The sequence below is a fragment of the Daktulosphaira vitifoliae genome, unplaced genomic scaffold (assembly GCF_025091365.1).
Source record: "Daktulosphaira vitifoliae isolate Bord-2020 unplaced genomic scaffold, ASM2509136v1 Scaffold_3, whole genome shotgun sequence".
Taxonomy (NCBI): domain Eukaryota; kingdom Metazoa; phylum Arthropoda; class Insecta; order Hemiptera; family Phylloxeridae; genus Daktulosphaira; species Daktulosphaira vitifoliae.
Window position 1 is genome coordinate 11,315,363 of NW_026099574.1, and position 20,625 is coordinate 11,335,987.

Consider the following 20,625-nt stretch of genomic DNA (forward strand, 5'->3'; position numbering starts at 1 on the left):
GATAATTTCGATTTGTTTTTAAATTTATTCGTGTCTGAGTTGTTTCGTTGCATGGTGCAATAGTTGATAAGTTGCAGGTAACGGCCTACAGCCGGTTTGGCGACTGTGATGACGGAAATAGATTATGGTTTTTGTTTATTCGCGTACGGAATATACGGAAACCGATGATAATTTAATAATACGGTTCGACTTAATACTTATTAATTTAATGACGCGATAAGCAACGGACGATAGTGTACGTGCATGACGGACGACAGACGTGTGCTACGGACGACTTGCTGAGTGGAACTAGATTTGATATAGAATTGTAACTAAGAACAAAACATACACTCACGCACATTCAATTCGTGTATCTTGGTTGAGAGTTCCAGAGTTCCAGAGAGTGGTAGAGATGCAGAGACAGAATGGCAAAGCGTCCCAGTGTCAGCGAGACGGATGTTCAAAAACCGTACATAACCACCGTAATAGACCTGTACAAAAAACCACCAGAATTTGGTAGAAAATGGCCTTTTTATAGCCCGCAAAACTGGTTTAGCGATCTCTGGTCAGATTCTTGAAATATTTTTTGTTGTATTTGATTGGTTGATGATTCTGAATTAATCGTAGCTAAAGTAGATTTGATGTCTAATACAGAAAAAGATGATCAAACGATGTAGTGAATTGTCCAACTATCGAATAAAATCAGTCAACTCAGCAAGTTGACTGAAAAAAAATTTTTTTTATCTGGTGATAAACTCTTTTACTAATCAAATCAAACATAAAATTATTACTCCTAAAGCTCACTCAATAAATATCAATGGTTCGTTATATTTATAAAAAATATTAAAATAAGTCAAAAAAGAAAAAAAAATTCTTCTATATATATTAACACTATTACTATTAATTAATATAAACTAGTATTATACTTACATATAAATATTTTAAAAACTTGCAATTAAATTTTATTTTATAATTCTTCTTTTATAGCAATTGGGGTGCTACTTTCGAAAATACAAAAGATTTTCTTATAGATAATAATTTTAATTAATTTTAATCATTACTTTTGTCTAGAGATATCAAAATTCAATTAGTTTTAATTAAAATTTTAATAAAATAAAATGTTTCTTACAAAAATCCATAGTAATTATATAATTAAATAAAAAAAGTAAATTAAATAGATAAAAATTTACTTAATTATTATTGTCTATGGAATTCTAAATTTTGAACATCAAATTTTATAAAGAAATGTATATTTTTGTTTTGTTTTATATATATATATATTTTAATTGTTCAAAATAAGAATTATATAAAAGTTTAAATGATCGAAATTATTTTTAACACGTCAGAAATATTTATTAACGATACTTATAAAAAAGGAACTAGTATTGATTTTACTCAATACCTACAAAAATAATGAACCAATAAGTTAATACTTATTTGAGTCATTATGCTATCTTAACCATATGATGTGTTAAGTGGAAAAAATGATACATTATAAATATATTCGTAAAAAATTCTATAGTTATATTTATGAATAAAACAAAATTACGCCTTTTAGAAAGGCTAGAAACAAAAATAGTGCTTATTATTATAAAAAAAATGTATAAATACGCAAAATCATGTTGGAGTATCGTATTGCTGACTTGATAAATTAATTAGATTAGAAACATGATTTTAAGTAAAAATTAAAATAAAAGCAATTAAATAAAAACAAATTTAAAAATTTTATATTTTTCATAATTTCTGGATGTTTAGAATACATGATTTCAATATATATTATTTTATGTAATTATGTTATTTAAAAAATGTTACATGTTTATATATATAAAAAAAACTGTTAATTATTTATTCAATATATTATTATTTTGTATTAACTTATATCAATTTGCTGTGTATCCCATTGTGACTCAAATATATTATGTATCTTAAACTCATAATTATAATGTAAATATTAATTTTAAGGAATTTATATGTAATATTATAATTACTAAAAAGTAGAATTATACTGTCAAATACTTTAATTGTAACGCTAGTAAGTATAATGCTATTAATGTTTTAATGATTATTTAATGAACAATGTAAATACAGGGTATGGCACTGTAGTGTGACACATTGTACCGCACCACTGCTTGACACATCAATGGGTGAGCGAGTTCTGTTTATGACTGATGTGTTTGTTATTGTATGCAGTTTAGTATCCATGGAGAATTGGCAGGTAAATCAACGCGTGTTCTACGTGACGGCTTACATTGAAACGAAATCTGTTATTACGGTCCAAAGATGATTTCGGGCTGAGTTTAATATCCCAAGATGTGGTCGCATTCCATCGCGAAATATTATTTTGCAATGGTTTGTTACGTCGCTATTTAGGGGTTGAGCCTAAATGCCCGTCGACAGTATTCTAAGGGACCAACGGGGGATAGCTGGCTAGGATATATCTACCTTAGGTACTGAAGTTTCCTATTTAATTTATATTCCCTTAGAGGAACTACCAAGGGTCGTACTACAATATATATATATATAACATTTTAGGTTAACAACGATATAAATAAATATTTATTAAGCAATTAAAATATTAAATAGATAATACAACCTGCTGGACACCTAGAGATGTTATAATCCAACAGGGAGCTGACGGCGACACACACACACACTATAATATACGGGTAGCAAAGTTAAGTTAATTATCAGGCAAAAGTAGTGATCGCGAAGATGGTAAAATGTCAACTGTCGATAGGGATATCTTATTATGGCACATTGGCCGTGAATTGCAAAAAGTGTTTATGTGTGCAGTCCGCCCTCCTGTTAGTATTGCTGTATGTCACTGTGTTAATTATATATATATATATGTCTATTAAACGGTACAACGATGTTATGGGAGACAGAGATATGGGCACATGCAAATGTGATCGTATCAGGTTGAAGAACTGGAATGCGCATGAAACTGTCTGTGATAGGTTTGCTGGTTCATCTCATACTGTGTGAACGCCGGAAAATATTCAAAGAGTTGAAGAAGCAGTAACAGCCAGACCAACACGTTCAGTGAATAAACATGCAAGGGCTCTAAATCTATCAGATCGTACAGTGCGCCGTATTTTGCATGGTAATCTTAAGCTTCATCCCTATAAATTACAGATTGTGCATCAATTATCCCCACAAGATCAATTTAAACGATTTGAATTTTGCAGGGAATTTGTAAGATTGTTTGGCAAAAGACCAGATCTGATGGATAATTATATTATGTCGGATGAAGCTCATTTTCATTTATCGGGTTTTGTTAATAAACAAAATTTTCGAAATTAGTGTGCAGAACAACCAGTTCAGTTGCATGAGAAACCTTTACATGCTGAAAAATTACGGTTTGATGTGGTATTGCAACATTCGGGATTATTGGACCGTATTTTTTTAAAGAGAACAATCGAACTGTAACCGTTATCTCGGAACGATATTTACAAATACTACAAACATTTCTTTCTGCCAAATTACGTAGATTGAGAGTCGAAGATCCGAAATATGGTTTCAACAAGATGGGGCAACTAGTCATACCGATAGAATAGTTATGTAATTTTTAAAGAATGAGTTTCCTAGGTTTCGCGAAATAGAGACCTTGCCTGGCCAGCACATTCTCCTGACTTAACGGCTCCAGATTGTTTCTTATGGGCGTAATTAAAGTCTAAAGTGTATCTAAACAAGCCCCGCACACTGGATGAGCTAAAGAACAACATAACTGAGGAGATAAGAAGGATTTATGAAAGACTTCGAAGCACAGTTATGAACCACCTCCGAGAAAATATCGAAAAATATATACAGTTTAATGGTAGACATTTAAAATCTGTAATTTTTAAAAAACAATAAACTTTTAAAAACTGCATTCAATGAGTATTATTTTTCAGATTTTTACTTCTTTTTACAACAAAATTTCTAATCACTACAGTGTAGCGAAAAACGTCACATTCCACTGCCGGAACCTGTATAATAGGAAACTTGACTATCTTCTCGGTGGTCAGTGTTCAATCAGTGAATATTACATTATAATTAGTTATTATTTTGACTTTTTCTGACAACACTTATCTGCGTGGTCAAATTAAACTTTGAACATCCAGTTTACAAAACAAGTAAAATATTGTAATCTAAGTCGATAAATTCTGATTTATTTTTGGAATTTCAAACTGATATATCTGGTAATAAAAGAGCACAACTTGTGATAAAAAAAAACAAACAGATAGTATTCAACAAGTAAAGTCAACAAGTGGTGGATCGTTGAGAAAATCTTCTAATAGTATTGGAGATAGTGATAGATTGAGATTTATGTATAATGAGAATTATAATGATTTAAGATCGGAATATGGCCTATCCGTCGAACAATTATTAGAAAGACGAATATTCAAAACAGAACAAGAGTAGCGCAGAAAAGAAGTTCACCAGAAAAAAATTGAAGAAGAACAAAAACAAAAAAGAGTAAAAAATGAAAATATTTCTTGCAGCAGAAAAAACAAAAAAAAAAAAAACAGCATAGTAGGGACGCGACATAGTTGGGCCCAGTATGGATGATATCTGACAGTGATTCAAATCACCATCACAAAAATCGCTTCGATGGAAATCTGTAGATAGTGTTTAATTTTAATAAATTGGTGATTATTCCAAAAGCCTTAATTTAAGATATATATAAGTCAATATTTCCAGAACACTTTCAAAAATTAAGTTAAAAAACTTCTCTTTTCTATATGTATTTTTAAGTTTTGAACCCTTTTCTATAAAGGGAAATGGTCTGATTTAAAAAAAAAAAGTATGTCGAATGAAAGAGGTGTATAAATAGTATTTTTCATTAAAAAATTGTACTGATCCATACATTTAAAAAAAATTATAGAAATATAAAGTTAAAAATGTAGTAAAATATAATAAAGACCTTTTGAAACATTGTGAAATTTTAAATCTGAATGCCGCAATCTACAATGTGTGATTTGACATCGACCGGCTTCATATTTTTATTTCTACGACTGGCATAAAGTAAAACTGCCGTTCTATCATCAGATCAGCGTTTCTCGGCTTCCTGACAGCGGGTAGTAGTGATGACAGGATACACGCAGCGTAATCCCATAAATCCTATCTATTGTACATCCNCACAATTCCGGATACTGTTCGTTTCATCACTCGCCTCTGCCAACCCTACACCGGATTCGGAAGAGAGTTAAGGTCAGAAACATAGTTTTGGCCCCGCACCCACGCTACCGCATCGGCTATCTCTTTTACAGTGAATGTATTTTGTTTGAAACACTTACTTTACGTTTATTGTAGTCTATTTATTTTCAAATGAATGTGGTAGAGCTATATAGAACAATTCACCTAGAGGGATATATTTGTAAACACGCAGCGTAATCCCATAAATCCTATCTATTGTACATCCCGAATCAATTTTTTTACGAAAATTAAAAATTCTCTACAGTTTCCAAAAAAATGACATTTTTTTCCTTAATGAATTACACTAAATTGCTTTGTACATAATCATCAAATATCTTACCATGGTAAATATAGTTAGTTATCTCTAATCGTGGTAAATGTTCGTCTCTTATCTAAAAAAAATATCGTTACGCCATGAGCATACCTCATAATTGAAATTTTAAATAGTTTAAAAGAGAAACATAGTATAACTATTCTTGTTAAATTATTCGAATAAAGTAAATTTTATAATAAATATTAAAATATACAGTATAAGTAGAATATCAACTAAGTTGCGTAAAACAAAAAATGGGTAGTGCTAAAATTGTAAAACTTATTGATTTAGCTAATAAAAGGTTGAATAGTAGTGAAGATTTTGACGAGTTTCAATCGTTTGCTCGCGAAGAGCTTGATGTAAAAACTGTAAGTATAATTTGTGAATAATTTGTTTTTCTTTTTGTGCGTTGATTTAAATGAACTTTAAAAATCTTTTTCTTTATACAATGGTGTATTGAAGATTTTGCCACCTTATGGTAATATTGTTTTTATTTCTTTAAATATCAGTCTTTCAATTACTAATTATTAGAAATTTTTTTATAGGAAAAATATCTATTATCTGTTTCAGACACTTTGTACTGTGTACTCATGATTTTCTTTTTTTTATTAATATTCAACTATATTTTTGATGTTAAAAAAATGCTAAATAATGTAAGCAATAAAATTGAAGTTTTTTTTCTAGAATTTTTAAGTTGAAAAATAGATTTATCTAAAAATCGATTTTAGTCTTTCCTAGGATCACCTATCAATGAAAAAGTTACTTTGAATTTTATTAACAAAAAATGAAAAATTTGATCTGTTTAGGTTAATTTATATTATTTCTGTTTTAAATTTTCTACCTGAAGTACCCTTTAAATAAATTTCTGTATTTACTTAGTTTCTCATTTATTTTTATTTTGAAATATTTATGTTTTATGTTCTTTCTAAGAATTATTGGATGTACCAGAAAAAACAAGGAACCTATAAACACTACAGAATCAAACGTTTGTATCTACACACTGAGACATGATGTGTTACAGACTAAACCAGTTAGGCCACCTAGCCAAAATGTAAAATTTATAAAATTGTAATTTTCTTACCAGTCATTTTCTTACTTTTAAAGTAATTAAACCTAAATATTTCCATTTAAAAACTTAAATTGATACTACTTTGAAGGGAGAAAGAGAACCAATTTTTTGTTTTTAAATTATAGAACATAGGATACTATTAACTTCTGAAAAAAAAAAGTAATATGTTTTATATTTTTGAAAAATTTTTATGAGAATAGTTAACAAATCACTCTGTATTATTAAGGTTAATTCATTTTTTTATATTTATGTTTATAGATATATTCATTAATTGATGAAAAAATAGATCATCAAGATGGGCCAAAAGTGTTAGAATACATATTAGTTGGATTATCAGTAATAACTGATGCTCAACCAATTGTAGAAAAAGTAATTAAGCTACAATCTTATATAAATAATAAATAAATCATAAGTTCCAAAGTCAAATAATATATAATAAATATTAAAATATACAGTATAAGTAGAATATTAACTAGTTGTGTATAGAATTGTTTATTTAATTATATTTTAGTTGATAATAAATATAATACTTTTTTAACTTAAACTATTATAAAATTACATTTTATACAATTTATTACTAATTTTGAGAATTTTTTTGTTTATTAAATACATTTAAAAAACATTTGTTTATTTTAATTTCGCTATCATGTTTTAGGTGTATGAATATGTTTTAAAAGCTATAAATGCTGCAGATATTACAGAAAAAATGAAAATTTGTTTAATAAGTCGCTTATCTCTTGAGTTAAATAAGTTATCTACTGGTCAATTAATTAAATTTATTAATATGTGCAAGAATGATATAGAATCATCAAATGAAAATAGCATCCATATGTATTTTTTTCTTTTTTAATTATAAGACTTTATGTTTATCAAAAACTCATCAGAAAAACATTTTTTTTGTAATTAGCTGGAAAGAAATAATGCCGCAAATTTTAAAAATTATATCGGAAGAAAAGAGTTTAAAAATTGAAAGCTTAGAACTCAGTGGAGCTGATTATAAAGAAATGATAATTAAAGACATATGTCATTTTAAAGTAGAATCAGATATCATAGTACCTTTAGCTCTAATGTTCAGGTATTTCTCTACACTACTAAAATAAATATAAATGATTCAACGTTATGTTTAGAGCTTAGAATTCAATGTTCATAAAAAGTAATAAATATGCATTTATATTTTATTTTTTTACTCAATATTTTTTTTTTTTAGCTTTGATGCGAAGCGGAGAAGGTATTAATTTTACAATGATGTGTTTATTTTTTTTTTATGTCTGTTGCCACTTTTTCTCAGCTCTCACTGGACCGATTTCTTTCAAAATTACGTCAAAAGATCACAAATCGTATCTAGTTGAAGACATTACCCTTAAAAATTGAAAAAAATTTCCTCGTTCCCCGCAAATGGGGGAAATATCCAAAAATATTACAAATTTAAAAATCGCTAATTTTCGAAATTTTTTCACTTTTTTTTCTTAAAACTTCCATAACTTTTTGAAAAATCAACAAATCAACATAATTTTTTTTTATACTAAAACCTTAGATATTTACCTTTCATTTGATATCATTTTTTTGAAAATCTATCACTTAACCTGCTCATTGGGGGGGATTTAAAATGGCAACTTTTTTACAAAAAATAACTTTTTCAACTTAATTTTTGAAAATGTTCCGGAAATACTGCGTCCTTTAAACATATATCAAATTAAAGCTTATTTTATGTACTACAAAATGAAAAAAAAAAATTTGTCCCGACACTTTTTTTTCTACATTTAAACGGCTGCCGTAGTTAAAAAAACACTATTTTTGTGTTAAAATTTTCGATTTTCGATTTTAAATTTTCAACTTAAAAATGCTATAACTTTTTGAAAAATGTATATATCAGCAAAAAATTTTTTTTTCTAAATACATTATAAGTACATCTTTCATTTGACATACTTTTTATTAAAATTGGACAATTTCCCCTTATATAGGGGGCGTTCAAAACTTAAAATATTGTAAAAAACATAGATCTTTTTCAACTGAACTTTTGAAAATGTTCCGGAAATACTGCGTCCTTTAAACATATATCAAATCAAAGATTATGTTATATACTATCAAATGAAAAAAAAAAATTTGTCCCGATGATCTATCTTCTATGCGCAAATGGCTACCATATTGAAAAATATACTATTTTTGTATGATAATTATGGGTTTTGTATTTTATTTTAATAGAAGTGATGTTGCTTTTGCAATTCCATCAATTTTTTAAAATTAAACACTATCTACAGATTTGCATCGAAGCGTTTCTTATGATAGTGATTTTAATCACTGTCAGATTAAATCTATACTGGACCCTACTATTTATTGTTAATATGTTCTTATTACATATTGACGAAAAACAGGACTCATAGACTTATACTACTAAAATTTTTTTTTTTTTGTACAAATATTAAAAAGTTTATATGTAAAAGATAATTTTTTTTATCATAACCTACTCAATTACTTTCAGAATAAAAATAATTAAAAAAAAAATTTTTTTACCTTTAGATTTTATTATTTTAATAGTTAATAGCATTTGAATTTTTAATATAACATTATTCGTTTATTACATATAAATTTTAAAGTTTCAAATTTTTGAGTAAGTAGACATGTATAATATATAAGGGATTACAAATACAGGTAGCTTATTGTTTTTCTATGACATTCTATGTCATTTGCAGAAGTTATTGTCAATGGTAGTAAGTTACATTGTTGTGAGTTCACAAATACATCAAATGGCAATACAGAAAGCATATCTATTGATAAAATCATAATTGACAATTATCACTCAGTATATTTGATAGCAACGTCATAAAAAACAATTAGCTACTTGTATTTATAATTGCTCATATATAATACATGTATATTTACTTAAAAATTTGAAACTTTAAAGATTTATATCTAATAAACGAATAAATTTTATGTTAAATTTAAAATTCCATTTACTATTAAAATAAAATCTTAAACATTTTACTAAATTCAATATATATATATTCCCATTTAAAAAAACAAATTTGAAACCCTTATAATGCATGAGAGATGAACTTAAAAAATATTACTTAGCTAATAATTCAAGAATAATATGTAAATTAAGGTAACAAAAAAAAAAAAATTTAATTATTTTTATTCTGTAAATAATTGAGTGGGTTATAATAAAAATTCATCCTCTATATTCATATACAGAATGATTGGTTTATCATAAATTACTCGATTAATTGCAAAAACCATTTAATTGTTGATTTATCAGCTAATAATTACCTTTTAGAATCAACCTTTAAAACCTTAAGGGGTGCCAACTTTTATTTTTAAATGATAATATATATATATTTAATTAACTAATAAAATAGAAAATTATGTAATTAAAAAAATGACAGGTCGATAACAACTTTTGGATCAGTACTTTGGGTGTTATTCTTATTTTTGTACCTAAGCAGGATCAAAGGGTATGGCTGTAAAATAACTAGTGTTAAAAATAACAGCACCTACTCCTCACCTCCAGTCATTACTTTAAATTGTTAATAACTTCTGAATTAGTGGTCCAAAAGATGTTATCGACCAGTAATTTTCTTAATTACATAATTTTCTAAAAAATTATGGTTGGTTGTTGGTTAGGATAAACCAATCACTCTTTATACATAAAAAAAAATTAAAACTATTTCTATGCTACAACAAAGTAGCACAAACTTGAAACACTCCAAAGTGGCTCAAATAAAATTTATAAATGCATATTCCACATATAATATTTGCCTATAAATTTTAAAATTTATTCTAATAATACTTTTTATTAAATGTAGAAGAACTCAATTAAGTGAAAAGGAGCATGAGTTAGTTATATTAATGCTGTGTTCATATTTTGAACACTTGAAACCACAAGAAGTGCCATCTTTATTGCAACAAATATTACCATTTTGTTCAAGTGGTGATTTTTTATATCTTTTTTGTACTTTACGAAAATATTTTGATGATAAGTATATAATTAATAAAAGTATTAATGATCAAAATAGATTTGAAATAGGTATGTTTTTTTACTCAAAATAATAATTATTTTCAATTTTTAAACTTTTTTTTTTCAGAAGGAGCTGATGTAAATGATATGATGGAAGCCGAAAGTACAGTTCTTTTTCTTTTAGAAGATTTTGCCAAAGTCCATGCTTCATTTGTAAGCGATGTGACTAAATACATAAAAAGTTGTATAGGGGCTCCTAATATGGTGTTTGGACCATTTATGTTAGCATTTTTACTGACCATGTCTTGTTGTGGGCCATATGAAGTTCTTGTAAGAAATTTTACTTTTATTAAAAAAATATTATAAATAATTATTTTAAATTTTAGGTTATTACCTTGATAAAAAAATTAGTTATTCAGTCCTTAGAAGAAGATGAAAATATCAAGCGTTCGTGTTGGTTGAAAATTAATTATACAAATATTTATGATGTTTTTGAACAATTTCAAATATTTATAAAAAGCGAGTATGTATTTATCAAAACAGTTTTTTATGTATTTAAAGTTTGAAATATCTTAAATTTTGATTCAGAATATCAAGCTATGAAAAAGTATTTAAAGGATTAGTCAATTTAGGGTTGTCATTCCTTGGAACAACATCATCTGTATTTAAAAGTATGTATAATATTTAATTTAATTATTTTATTAGTGATGTTTGAACTGAATTGAACATGAACTTTTAAGTTCTATTTTAAATTATAATTGAACTTTTCCTTGTACATTGGTTTTAAAAATTGAACTACTATAATCAAATATCACATTGACTTTATTGAATAATATAAAAAATGATTAAAATCAATTAAAATATTCATATTTTACTCTTTGTGATACATTCAATGATAAACTTATAATGGTTATACTTATAAATAAGCAAAAAAAAATTAATGATGCGTAGAATTTTGAACTTACATCAGCTATTAGTAACAAAATTAATTTTTGCTGTCCTTGTTATTGTAATTATATTTTTAAACAAAAATATTTTTAATGTTCTGTTTTAGAAAATGTAGAAATTGTTAATAAAATCCACCAGTTAGGATTATTTATCATTGTAGCATTGGTTAACAAAAGATCATTTATAACAAGTAGTGTGTTGCGAAGTTTGACAAATTTTATTGCTTCTAATCCTACATGCTGCCAATATTTAGGTGTTTTTATATTTGGAATTTTTTATTTAATGGATATAGTGGCAATACTTTGTATCAACATTTTTAATATTTTTCAGATAATATGCTATTTATTAGCTCTGAAATATTATTTAAAGTATATAAAATACTGAAGTGTACAGTAAAACTTTTTTTAATGTATGTAAAATTAGATACACTATTTCACATAATCTTAATTTAAAGAAAAGTTATGAATTTTTGACAATAAGCAAAATTAACCTCAAGGGAATTTTGATACCTAAAAGTCAATTTCATATAAAATGTGGTTCTAAGATATTGCCATTAATGTTTTATAAAATAAATTGAATATACTTTTTACTTATGCAATGTAGAGTGTTTACATAAACTATGTAAAAACCAAAAAGCAAATATTGTTGAAAATAATGCTGAACTGTTAAGATTATTTAAAGAAATTCCTGTTGGTTTAACTGATAAAGTAACATATGCTGTTATGCCTGTTTTAAAAGTGTCTACTTATTTAAGGGATAATGTTATAATGATTTTGAGAAAAGAGCTAATGTCTAAGTAAGTTATTTGAAAAATGATAAAGTATATTTTAATCTTAACAACTATATTTCATTTGGATGTTATATTTTCAAGAGATTTTCAGTTAAGACATAGTGCTGTTTCTGGTTTTATTGAAATATTATGTAGTGTTCGGCTAAATGATATAACAGCTTTTAGTCAAAGTACAAATAATACTCAAGACTCATGGCCAGGTCTTTTTACTCAGGTTTTTAAATTAATATTTATCATTAGGGTGTGGAATTATATTCATTTATAAGTTTTGTTTAAGCTACTCTAAAGGGTCTCAAGTATATGCAACTCTTTCATAGGGTTTTATTGTAGTGTAAAAATATTTTATTGTTTAGGGAAGGATAACTCCCTAATCTCCCCAAAACTGTAAATTGATAACAACATATTACTAAATTTTAAATTCAATTAATACAAATTTGTATTACTGATAATGTGTTCAGAATAAATTAACAAAATTTATAAATGCATATAATTCCTCTCTCTATTTGTCATGTTATATTTTGTTATAATTAATAGGGGTAAACTGATATGAATTTTTTTCAATATCAATAAACTAATATTTCTTATTAAAATCAAAAGAAGTTTATTACCTGAGGTCTCATTCTTGAAACAATAATAAATTTTAATGCGTTGTAGATTTTTTAGAAAAATATTGGGATTAATATTGTTGTTCAAAGAAAATTGATAATTGATTTTCCAATGTGGTCAATATTAGTTTACCAATGCTAACCTCTAATAATTATTATTAGAGGTATGCGAATCCTATTTATTAAAATTTTGTATACATGACAAAGTTTTACTTTTAAATATAATAATATTAAATATATCATTTTAAAACAGATGGTTCTAGATCGGAATTCTGTTGATATTTATTCATCTAACAACTGTGGTCTTGAAGACTCATCTGATAACAATAAAGCAATTTGTTTAGAAATTTTAGATATTCTTAAAACTTGTTTTTTCCAAAAAGCTGAAATAAAACGTACATTATATAGAGGTTTAATAAAAGTGACATGCCATAATGAAGAATTATGTGTCTGTGTTACTAGCTTGTTGTTGGATCATTTGAGCTCTTGGTGTATTAAAGTCCAGAATAAAAGATCATTGAAATTTGACAAAGCAATAACAGTTGGTAAAGATGGAAAGTTATTAATTCATGTTAGTTTAATAAGAAGTAATTATAATATCATATAATGTATATATTATTATTCTGGTATTAGGAACCATTAGATGAATTAATTATCTTAGCTCAACATTTATTAATGAAAAATACTTCATTTGAAAATAATGATGCTCATATAAATAGTGAAACATTAAACAATTTACTGAATCAATTGGTTGAGTTTTATTGTGATTGCAATACTGATGAAATTAAAGTGGTAAATATTTAATTTTTTTTTATTCAAAAAGAAAAAGAACAACTGTCTGTCAAATATTTACAATTAAATTTTTTTTAGAATGATAATGACAGTCTGCTGGATATAATAAGTAATATTGCGGAATATGCTGATATTATCAAACAAGTTTTGTGTGTCTATCAATCATTAATTGCGTATATAATAAACTCATGGATCAGACAAGATCAAGATAAAGAATATTCTGAAAAATTACAAAAATTATTTTCAAAATACAATCATATTTTAGATGCTATTAAGGTTTTTTTCTTCAAACATATTTATTAATTAGTTATTATTAAATAGTTATATATTTATTTTTTCACAGGCTTGTGATAAAACAAATAAAAAAAAAGACAATAAGGGAAACAAAAAAATTAAAAGTGAAACAACTACTGATTCCAAATCTCAAAAATTTATAGAACCAATTATACATTTAGATTTTGATGTGTTGTATAAATTTTTGTCTTTACTTTCGTAAGAAATAAATGTACAACATAGTTCAGAAATATCTAATTATGAAAATTTATTTTAGTACTAATACTAGTTGGTCATCTCAGCAAACTGTTACATTATTGAAACAAAATGGTAAACTTTGGGAATTTGTTTTAAAACTTGTATTGAATCATGTTTTTGAAATGAAACAATTACTTTCTCAGGATATTAAACCAAGAAACCTTTATGAAAATTTATGTAAACTAACCAGGCAAGAAATATATTTCTTAGATATTATTAATGGTATCATTTATAATTAATTAAATTTTTAGATTACTGTACAATTATTTTCTATTTGATTTACGTGAAAAAATTAGACTTAATCAGTGTACTGTTGAATTAGGTATAGAATGTTACTTACAGATAATTACACTCGTTAATTTTTATTACAAAAAATTGAATACATTTTTCAAAGATTCTAGTAAGAAATAATAATTTTTAATGATTGTATAGTATCTATAAAAATGTTTGATACTTAGACAAAGATGATACTGTTGATTCAAGTGAAGATCAATCAGAACTTTTTAATGTGTTGCGTAATATAAGGTCTCATTTAGATACTGTGTTAGAAGTTAATCAGTTAGATTCATCAATAAATGGAGATAATGAAGAAGATGCCAATGATTCATTAGATAAAATTGAAAGTTATTTAATTAAATGTATAGCTATCATCTGCCATGCTATTGATAGTAATAATCAAAAAGTTAAAAATGTATGTAATGTTTCTCAAAATATTATTCAATATTAAATTTAATTAATTATTTGTTAATCATTATTATTATTATTTTTTATTTTTCGAGGCATGTGAAAAATAATTATAAATCATTTTTTAATTTTTAGATATTAGTTTGGCTGTCTACCATAATTGAAAAATATTCATTTTCAAACACTCCTAATGCAAAAGATTTTTTAACACTTACAATTGAATTGCATTCTGCTTACCAAGAAGATCCAATAATGCTAGCTGACATAATTAAGTATTTATGTAATTCATTTGGTCGAATCAATAAAGTAAGAAAACATTGATTACAATAATATGTAGTAAAATAATTATTTTATGTAATTTCTCATCCTTGTCTGTAGTCTCAAAAAACTAATGAATCTCAGATGAAATTTTTAAGAATCATCACTGAATATAATAAAACTACTTTGTGTTCAGTTTTATGCCAGTGCTTATGTAATGAATTGAATCATGTATTAACATGTCTGTCCAGAATTAAAGCAGAATTATGTGCTTCATTAAAAAATATTAAGAGTGTTTGTCAAGACCGAATAAAAGCTAGAGAAAAAGCAGTATGTCACCGAATAATACTAGTTATATTGGCAGCTAATACTTTTACAAAAACTAATATACCTCTTGGTCAGTGTACTGAATCAGTCTTTATATTATTACATCAAGTTTTCAAGACAGTTAATATAGTTATTAAACATTTTCATATGCGTTCTTCATTTCATGAGCCTATTTATAAACAAGCTTTGTTGAGTATTTAATTTGGTTTTTATTATTTTTTTATGGACATTTAAGAATTTAAATTATCATTTTCTTTCAGACTAGAAAAGTTATCACAAATAATCAATGAATTATTTGCTCCAAATGTTTCAAAATTCATTATGTATGTTGAGGTTCGTATTATGATTTTAATCAAAATACATTTAACTAACTTAAATTAAAAATTTTTTATAGCATGATAGACCATTAACAGAAAAAGAAAAAAAATCAAATCAACTAAAACAACAAACAAAACGTCAGGCTAGTTACATTCCTAAGGTAGTAACTGAACTTGAACTTTTTATCAACTTAATCACTAAACTAGGGAAAAAATGCAAAGTATGTATGTTTTCTAATAAATGAATTGTATATAATTCTTACCTTTGTATAAATAATTTTAGGACAAAAATTTAATAAATATTAAATTAACATCAAGCAGGGATTTTAGACTCAATATACAAAAAGCTCAAGAAGTTCTCAGCAAACAAGATAATTCAGAAGTGAGCTATATAAATATTTTTTTCAACCTTTAATTCCATCTTCAAATAATTGAACTAAATACAAATAAAAGCATTTAATATTAGTGTTTTAATAGAAAAAATTTTATTTTCTAGGAAAGTGAAGAAGAGACAGATGAAATTAATCAAAATATTTCTCACCACCCTGATAATAGCGAACAACCTCCCCAAAAAAAACGAAAGTCTACCACAAATACTTCAATGTCTATTGGCTCACCTGTTTATTAGGTATTTTTACAGAGTTATTTTACCCTTTTCAACAAGACATTGAATAAATATAATTGAATTGTTAAAAAGATTATTTTAATAATATAATATAATATCAATGATAGTTTAATTTTTTTTTTACACAGTTTTTTCCATAATATAATTATTTATTTTTCTTGTTATGTGACAATCAAATTATTTCAAGTCAATTTGAATCATTTTCGATAGAAAAAATTAAATTTATTTTTCAATGTGTTTTTCTTTAAGAATTTTTACCAATACCTTTAATAAAAATGCTATGTCTAGTTTATTCAACTTTAAGTTATTGGATATTATGTTATAAATATCTAAATTAAAAAATGAATAACATCACTTTAATATATTAATATAGTTGTATTTTTTGCTTGTTATTATAATTATTTTTTATACAATTAATAATTTTCACACTCATAAAAAATTAAGCTAGGTAAAAAATTACATTTTATGAGTAAAAGTCATATTTTTACTTATAATATTTTTATGTCATTTAAAGAATTAGTACAAAATAAATTTAGATAATACAACAGTATTTTCTCCAAAAACTAAATCAAAATTATTTTATCATATTTAATTGACTTTTAAACCTCAATCATATTATGTCTTGCTGTAAAATTGTCAATTTGTTTGAAGTTTTAGCTATTTAAACCCATGTGTGTATTAAGTACTGACAAAAATTTAAAATAAAATAAATTGATCTAACCTTTACCTTGGCATATTCATAATAACACCATTAAAATTATTAAAGTATATTTTCTAAAATATAAATGTTACTAAAATTCAAATTTTCGAAAAAAGTTTTTTTAAATATAAAATGGAAATAAAAGTTGATACCTATAAGATATGATACTAAAACATATAGCATCATTATTATATCTTCTGGTATTTGTTGACAAGAGGTTATCAAAGTCACCAGATATAAAATTTTACTTATAATAAAAAAAATTTTTGTTTATTTTAACATTAAAAATTAACTAATTGATAATTTCGAGCCATAAAGTTCAAAAATAACTTAATATGTACTTTTTTCTTTGAGAATTGAACATTAATTTAGAAGTTTTTATCATTATTTTAATAATGTATAATAAAATTTAAATTTTTCAGGTCTTATTAAAAATCAAATCACTGTGAGATTTTTTTTTTACATATAAACTTTAAAATAAGAACATATTAAATTTTATATCGAATGTACAAAAACAGTAAAATCTTTTAGGTTTAACTCTAATCATTTTTATAAAGGTGATTATAGCATTGTATATCATTTGATATACACAAAAATATGTATAATTCTTGTTAGAGATGATAAAAAGGTTTTGTTCGTATTTTTCTTGTTTAAAAAATACATGTTGATGGCGGAAAAACGCATAAAACGTTTAATTTTAGATATTTTAGTACCAACATTTTTTTAATTATATTATGTAATTAGTTATTGCTTTAAGACATCATCATATGAGGAGTGAGAAATGAATTTCAGTTTTAGAATATAACAGAAAAATCCACTCGTGATGTTCACTAATTATAGAAAATATTTCCTAAACTATAACTTTATTATATAAAAATTTGCTATCGCGACAATTAAGATAATTTTTATTCTTAACCTGTCATATGAGCGTAGTTAACACTTTTTTTTAGCTTCGATGTGAAGCTGAGAAGGTTTAATTTTACCATGATGTGTTTTTTTTGTGTGTGTCTATTGCCACTTTCTTAAAGCTCTCACTGGACAGATTTTGATGAACAATATATCAAAAAATCATAAATTGTATCTAGTTGAAGACATTACCATTAAAAATTGAAAAAATTACCCTCGTTCCCCGTAAATGGCGGAAATTTCAAAAAAAAAATTACAATTTAAAAAATCGGTAAATTTTGTCATTTTTTTCACTTATTTTTCTTAAAACTACCATAACTTTATCAAAAATGAACAAATCAACATATTTTTTTTTTATATTAAAACCTAAGATACTTCCTATTCATTTGATATCATTTTTTTGAAAAAAAAAAGGAAGGATTTAAAATAGCAACTTTTTTACAAAAACTAACTTTTTCAACTTAATTTTTAAAATGTTCCGGAAATACTTCGAACTTTAAATATATGTCAAATTAAAGCTAATATTAAATACTATAAATTAAAAAATTATATTCTACGTGCAAATGGCTGCCGTAGATAAAATCCTGCTATTTTTTTTGTTAAAATTTTCGATAATCGATTTTATATTAATTGTCATTTTTGACAAAAGTAAACAAGACTTTTTTTTTTGTTTGTTTGTTTAAATAGGATAAACAATGATGTTTCAATCGGCACTGTTTGGTGATGTTTTGCTTAAAATTTTTTTGTGATAAATTAGTACACATATATTTAAAACTCTTAAATCTAACTTTTTTCTCTTAGTATAACTTAAAAATTTCAAGTTTTGAGTGCATACATTTATAAATAAAATGGATTCGAATTTTTTTTTCGTGATAACGACGTTGGTCATATATTTCATAATTCCGATTCAAATAGTCAGAGATATTATGTTCATTGCACTGGTAGATGTGTCGCTGCAGAATTTTTTGGATATGACACTCAAAGAAGAAAAAAACTTTAAATAAAATAGTTAAAGTAAAGTTTAAATGTAGAGAGAGGAATCGGAAGTTGTAAAAACAGTTATATAAATGAATGTTGAAGGAAGAAGAGGTAGAGGAAAACCAATAATAAGATAGAAGAATGTTATTGAATGTGATATGAGGACGACTGATGTAAACGTATATGATGTGGGAGATCGGGTCTGTAGAAGTTCGGGATAATGGTGGCCGAACCCAAGTAGTTTGAATTAAGGCAAAAAAAAAGAAGACTAAGAATTATATTTAAAAATTTTAAGTCGATTTTTTACTTTCCCTTACATTACCGGGTAATAAAAAATGATTTTAAGAGATTTTAGCCTAAAAATTAATTTTAAATGAAATAAACTTTTTTTTATACTAGTTACGCTAAAAAAAAAATTTAACTAAGCTAGTTAAATTTATAATTTGTTAACTTTTAACTGTTAATTTATCGACATTGATCATACTTAACATAACTTAACTTGAGTTAATTATTTCAATTAACTTGCCCATCTTTGGCGTAGTTCAAAAAAATGCTTTTTTTTTTTTGTTAAAATTTTCAACTTTAAATTGCTATAACTTTTTGAAAAATGTATAGATCAACACAAATTTTTTCCTAAATACATTATATATACTCCTTTCATCGGGTATACTTTTTATTTAAATTGAACAATTTCCCATTATACAGGGGTAGTTCAAAAATTGAACATTCGTATAAAATGTAGAACTTTTTCAACTTAACTTTTGAAAATGTTCCGGAAATACTGAGTCCTTTAAATATATGTCAAATTAAATCTTAAAATAAATACTATAAAAAAAAAATTTGTACCGACACCTTTTCTTCTATGGGAAAATGGCCGTGAAATATTTTAATACTTATAACTGCCATAACTTTTTGAGAAATTAACAAATTAATTTTTTTATATTAAAACCTTAGATATTTTTCTTTCATTTGATAAAAATTTTTTGAAAATCTGACTATAAACCTGCCCACGGGAGGGATTCAAGAAAGCAATTTTTGCACACAAGTTAAACTTTTTCTATTTAATATTTAAAAATGTTCCGGAAATATTGACATTTTTATTTAATCTTAAATTAAAGCGTATATTATATACTTAACTATGAAATAAAAAATTCAGATTTTGATTTTCTTCTTGTTGAAGATGGCTATTTTTGTGTAAATTTATTTAACAGATTTATTTAATCTGATAAATTTACTATAAATAGTAATTATAATATTTCCTGACTGCATATTAATCTTTACAATACCATTTTTTTCTATTTAATGATGTCAATTTCAAACTTGCAAGTTAAACTAATAGTTATGGTAATAAATTCATTTTTTTTTTTCATAAACTTTAACTTTAGAGGACAAAAAAAAAATAGATTAAAAATGATTTCTTTTAACATATTAAAAATCAAAATCAATAATAATTTGAAAACAATTAATTATAAAAATTATATATTACATTTTAAAATCTAAGAATTACTAACCAGGATATAATTAAAAAAATAAGAGTGATGTTGCTTTTGCTTTTGTAATTATCTACCAATTTCTTAGAATTAAACAATATCTACAGGTTTCCATCGAAGCGTTTTTTATGATAGTGATTTTAATCACTGTCAGATATAATCTATACTTGTCCCAACTAT

General features: G+C 25.2%; 1 protein-coding gene across 6 annotated transcripts; it reads left to right on the top strand.

Annotated features, from left to right (window-relative positions):
* Positions 1-5,437: 5,437 nt before the first annotated feature.
* On the top strand, positions 5,438-19,412 carry LOC126900963 (Fanconi anemia group I protein-like). 6 transcript variants are annotated; one of them, XM_050677006.1, is made up of 25 exons: positions 5,438-5,838; positions 6,798-6,908; positions 7,195-7,370; positions 7,447-7,614; positions 10,343-10,563; positions 10,622-10,824; positions 10,881-11,017; positions 11,083-11,165; positions 11,549-11,695; positions 12,046-12,238; positions 12,314-12,446; positions 13,091-13,408; positions 13,471-13,629; positions 13,708-13,905; positions 13,973-14,121; positions 14,180-14,350; positions 14,412-14,560; positions 14,619-14,851; positions 14,980-15,150; positions 15,223-15,617; positions 15,690-15,762; positions 15,824-15,967; positions 16,030-16,128; positions 16,243-16,374; positions 18,665-19,412. In XM_050677006.1, exons 1-24 carry the CDS (start codon positions 5,725-5,727, stop codon positions 16,372-16,374), a joined length of 4,077 nt encoding a protein of 1,358 aa, XP_050532963.1. In that variant the 5' UTR covers positions 5,438-5,724; the 3' UTR covers positions 18,665-19,412. The 6 variants fall into 6 exon arrangements, with proteins under 6 accessions (XP_050532963.1, XP_050532962.1, XP_050532966.1 ...); XM_050677005.1 differs by lacking the exon at positions 18,665-19,412 and adding an exon at positions 17,494-18,331; XM_050677009.1 differs by lacking the exon at positions 18,665-19,412 and adding an exon at positions 6,401-6,538 and having other exon boundaries at positions 16,243-16,477.
* The last annotated feature ends 1,213 nt before the right edge of the window (positions 19,413-20,625 follow it).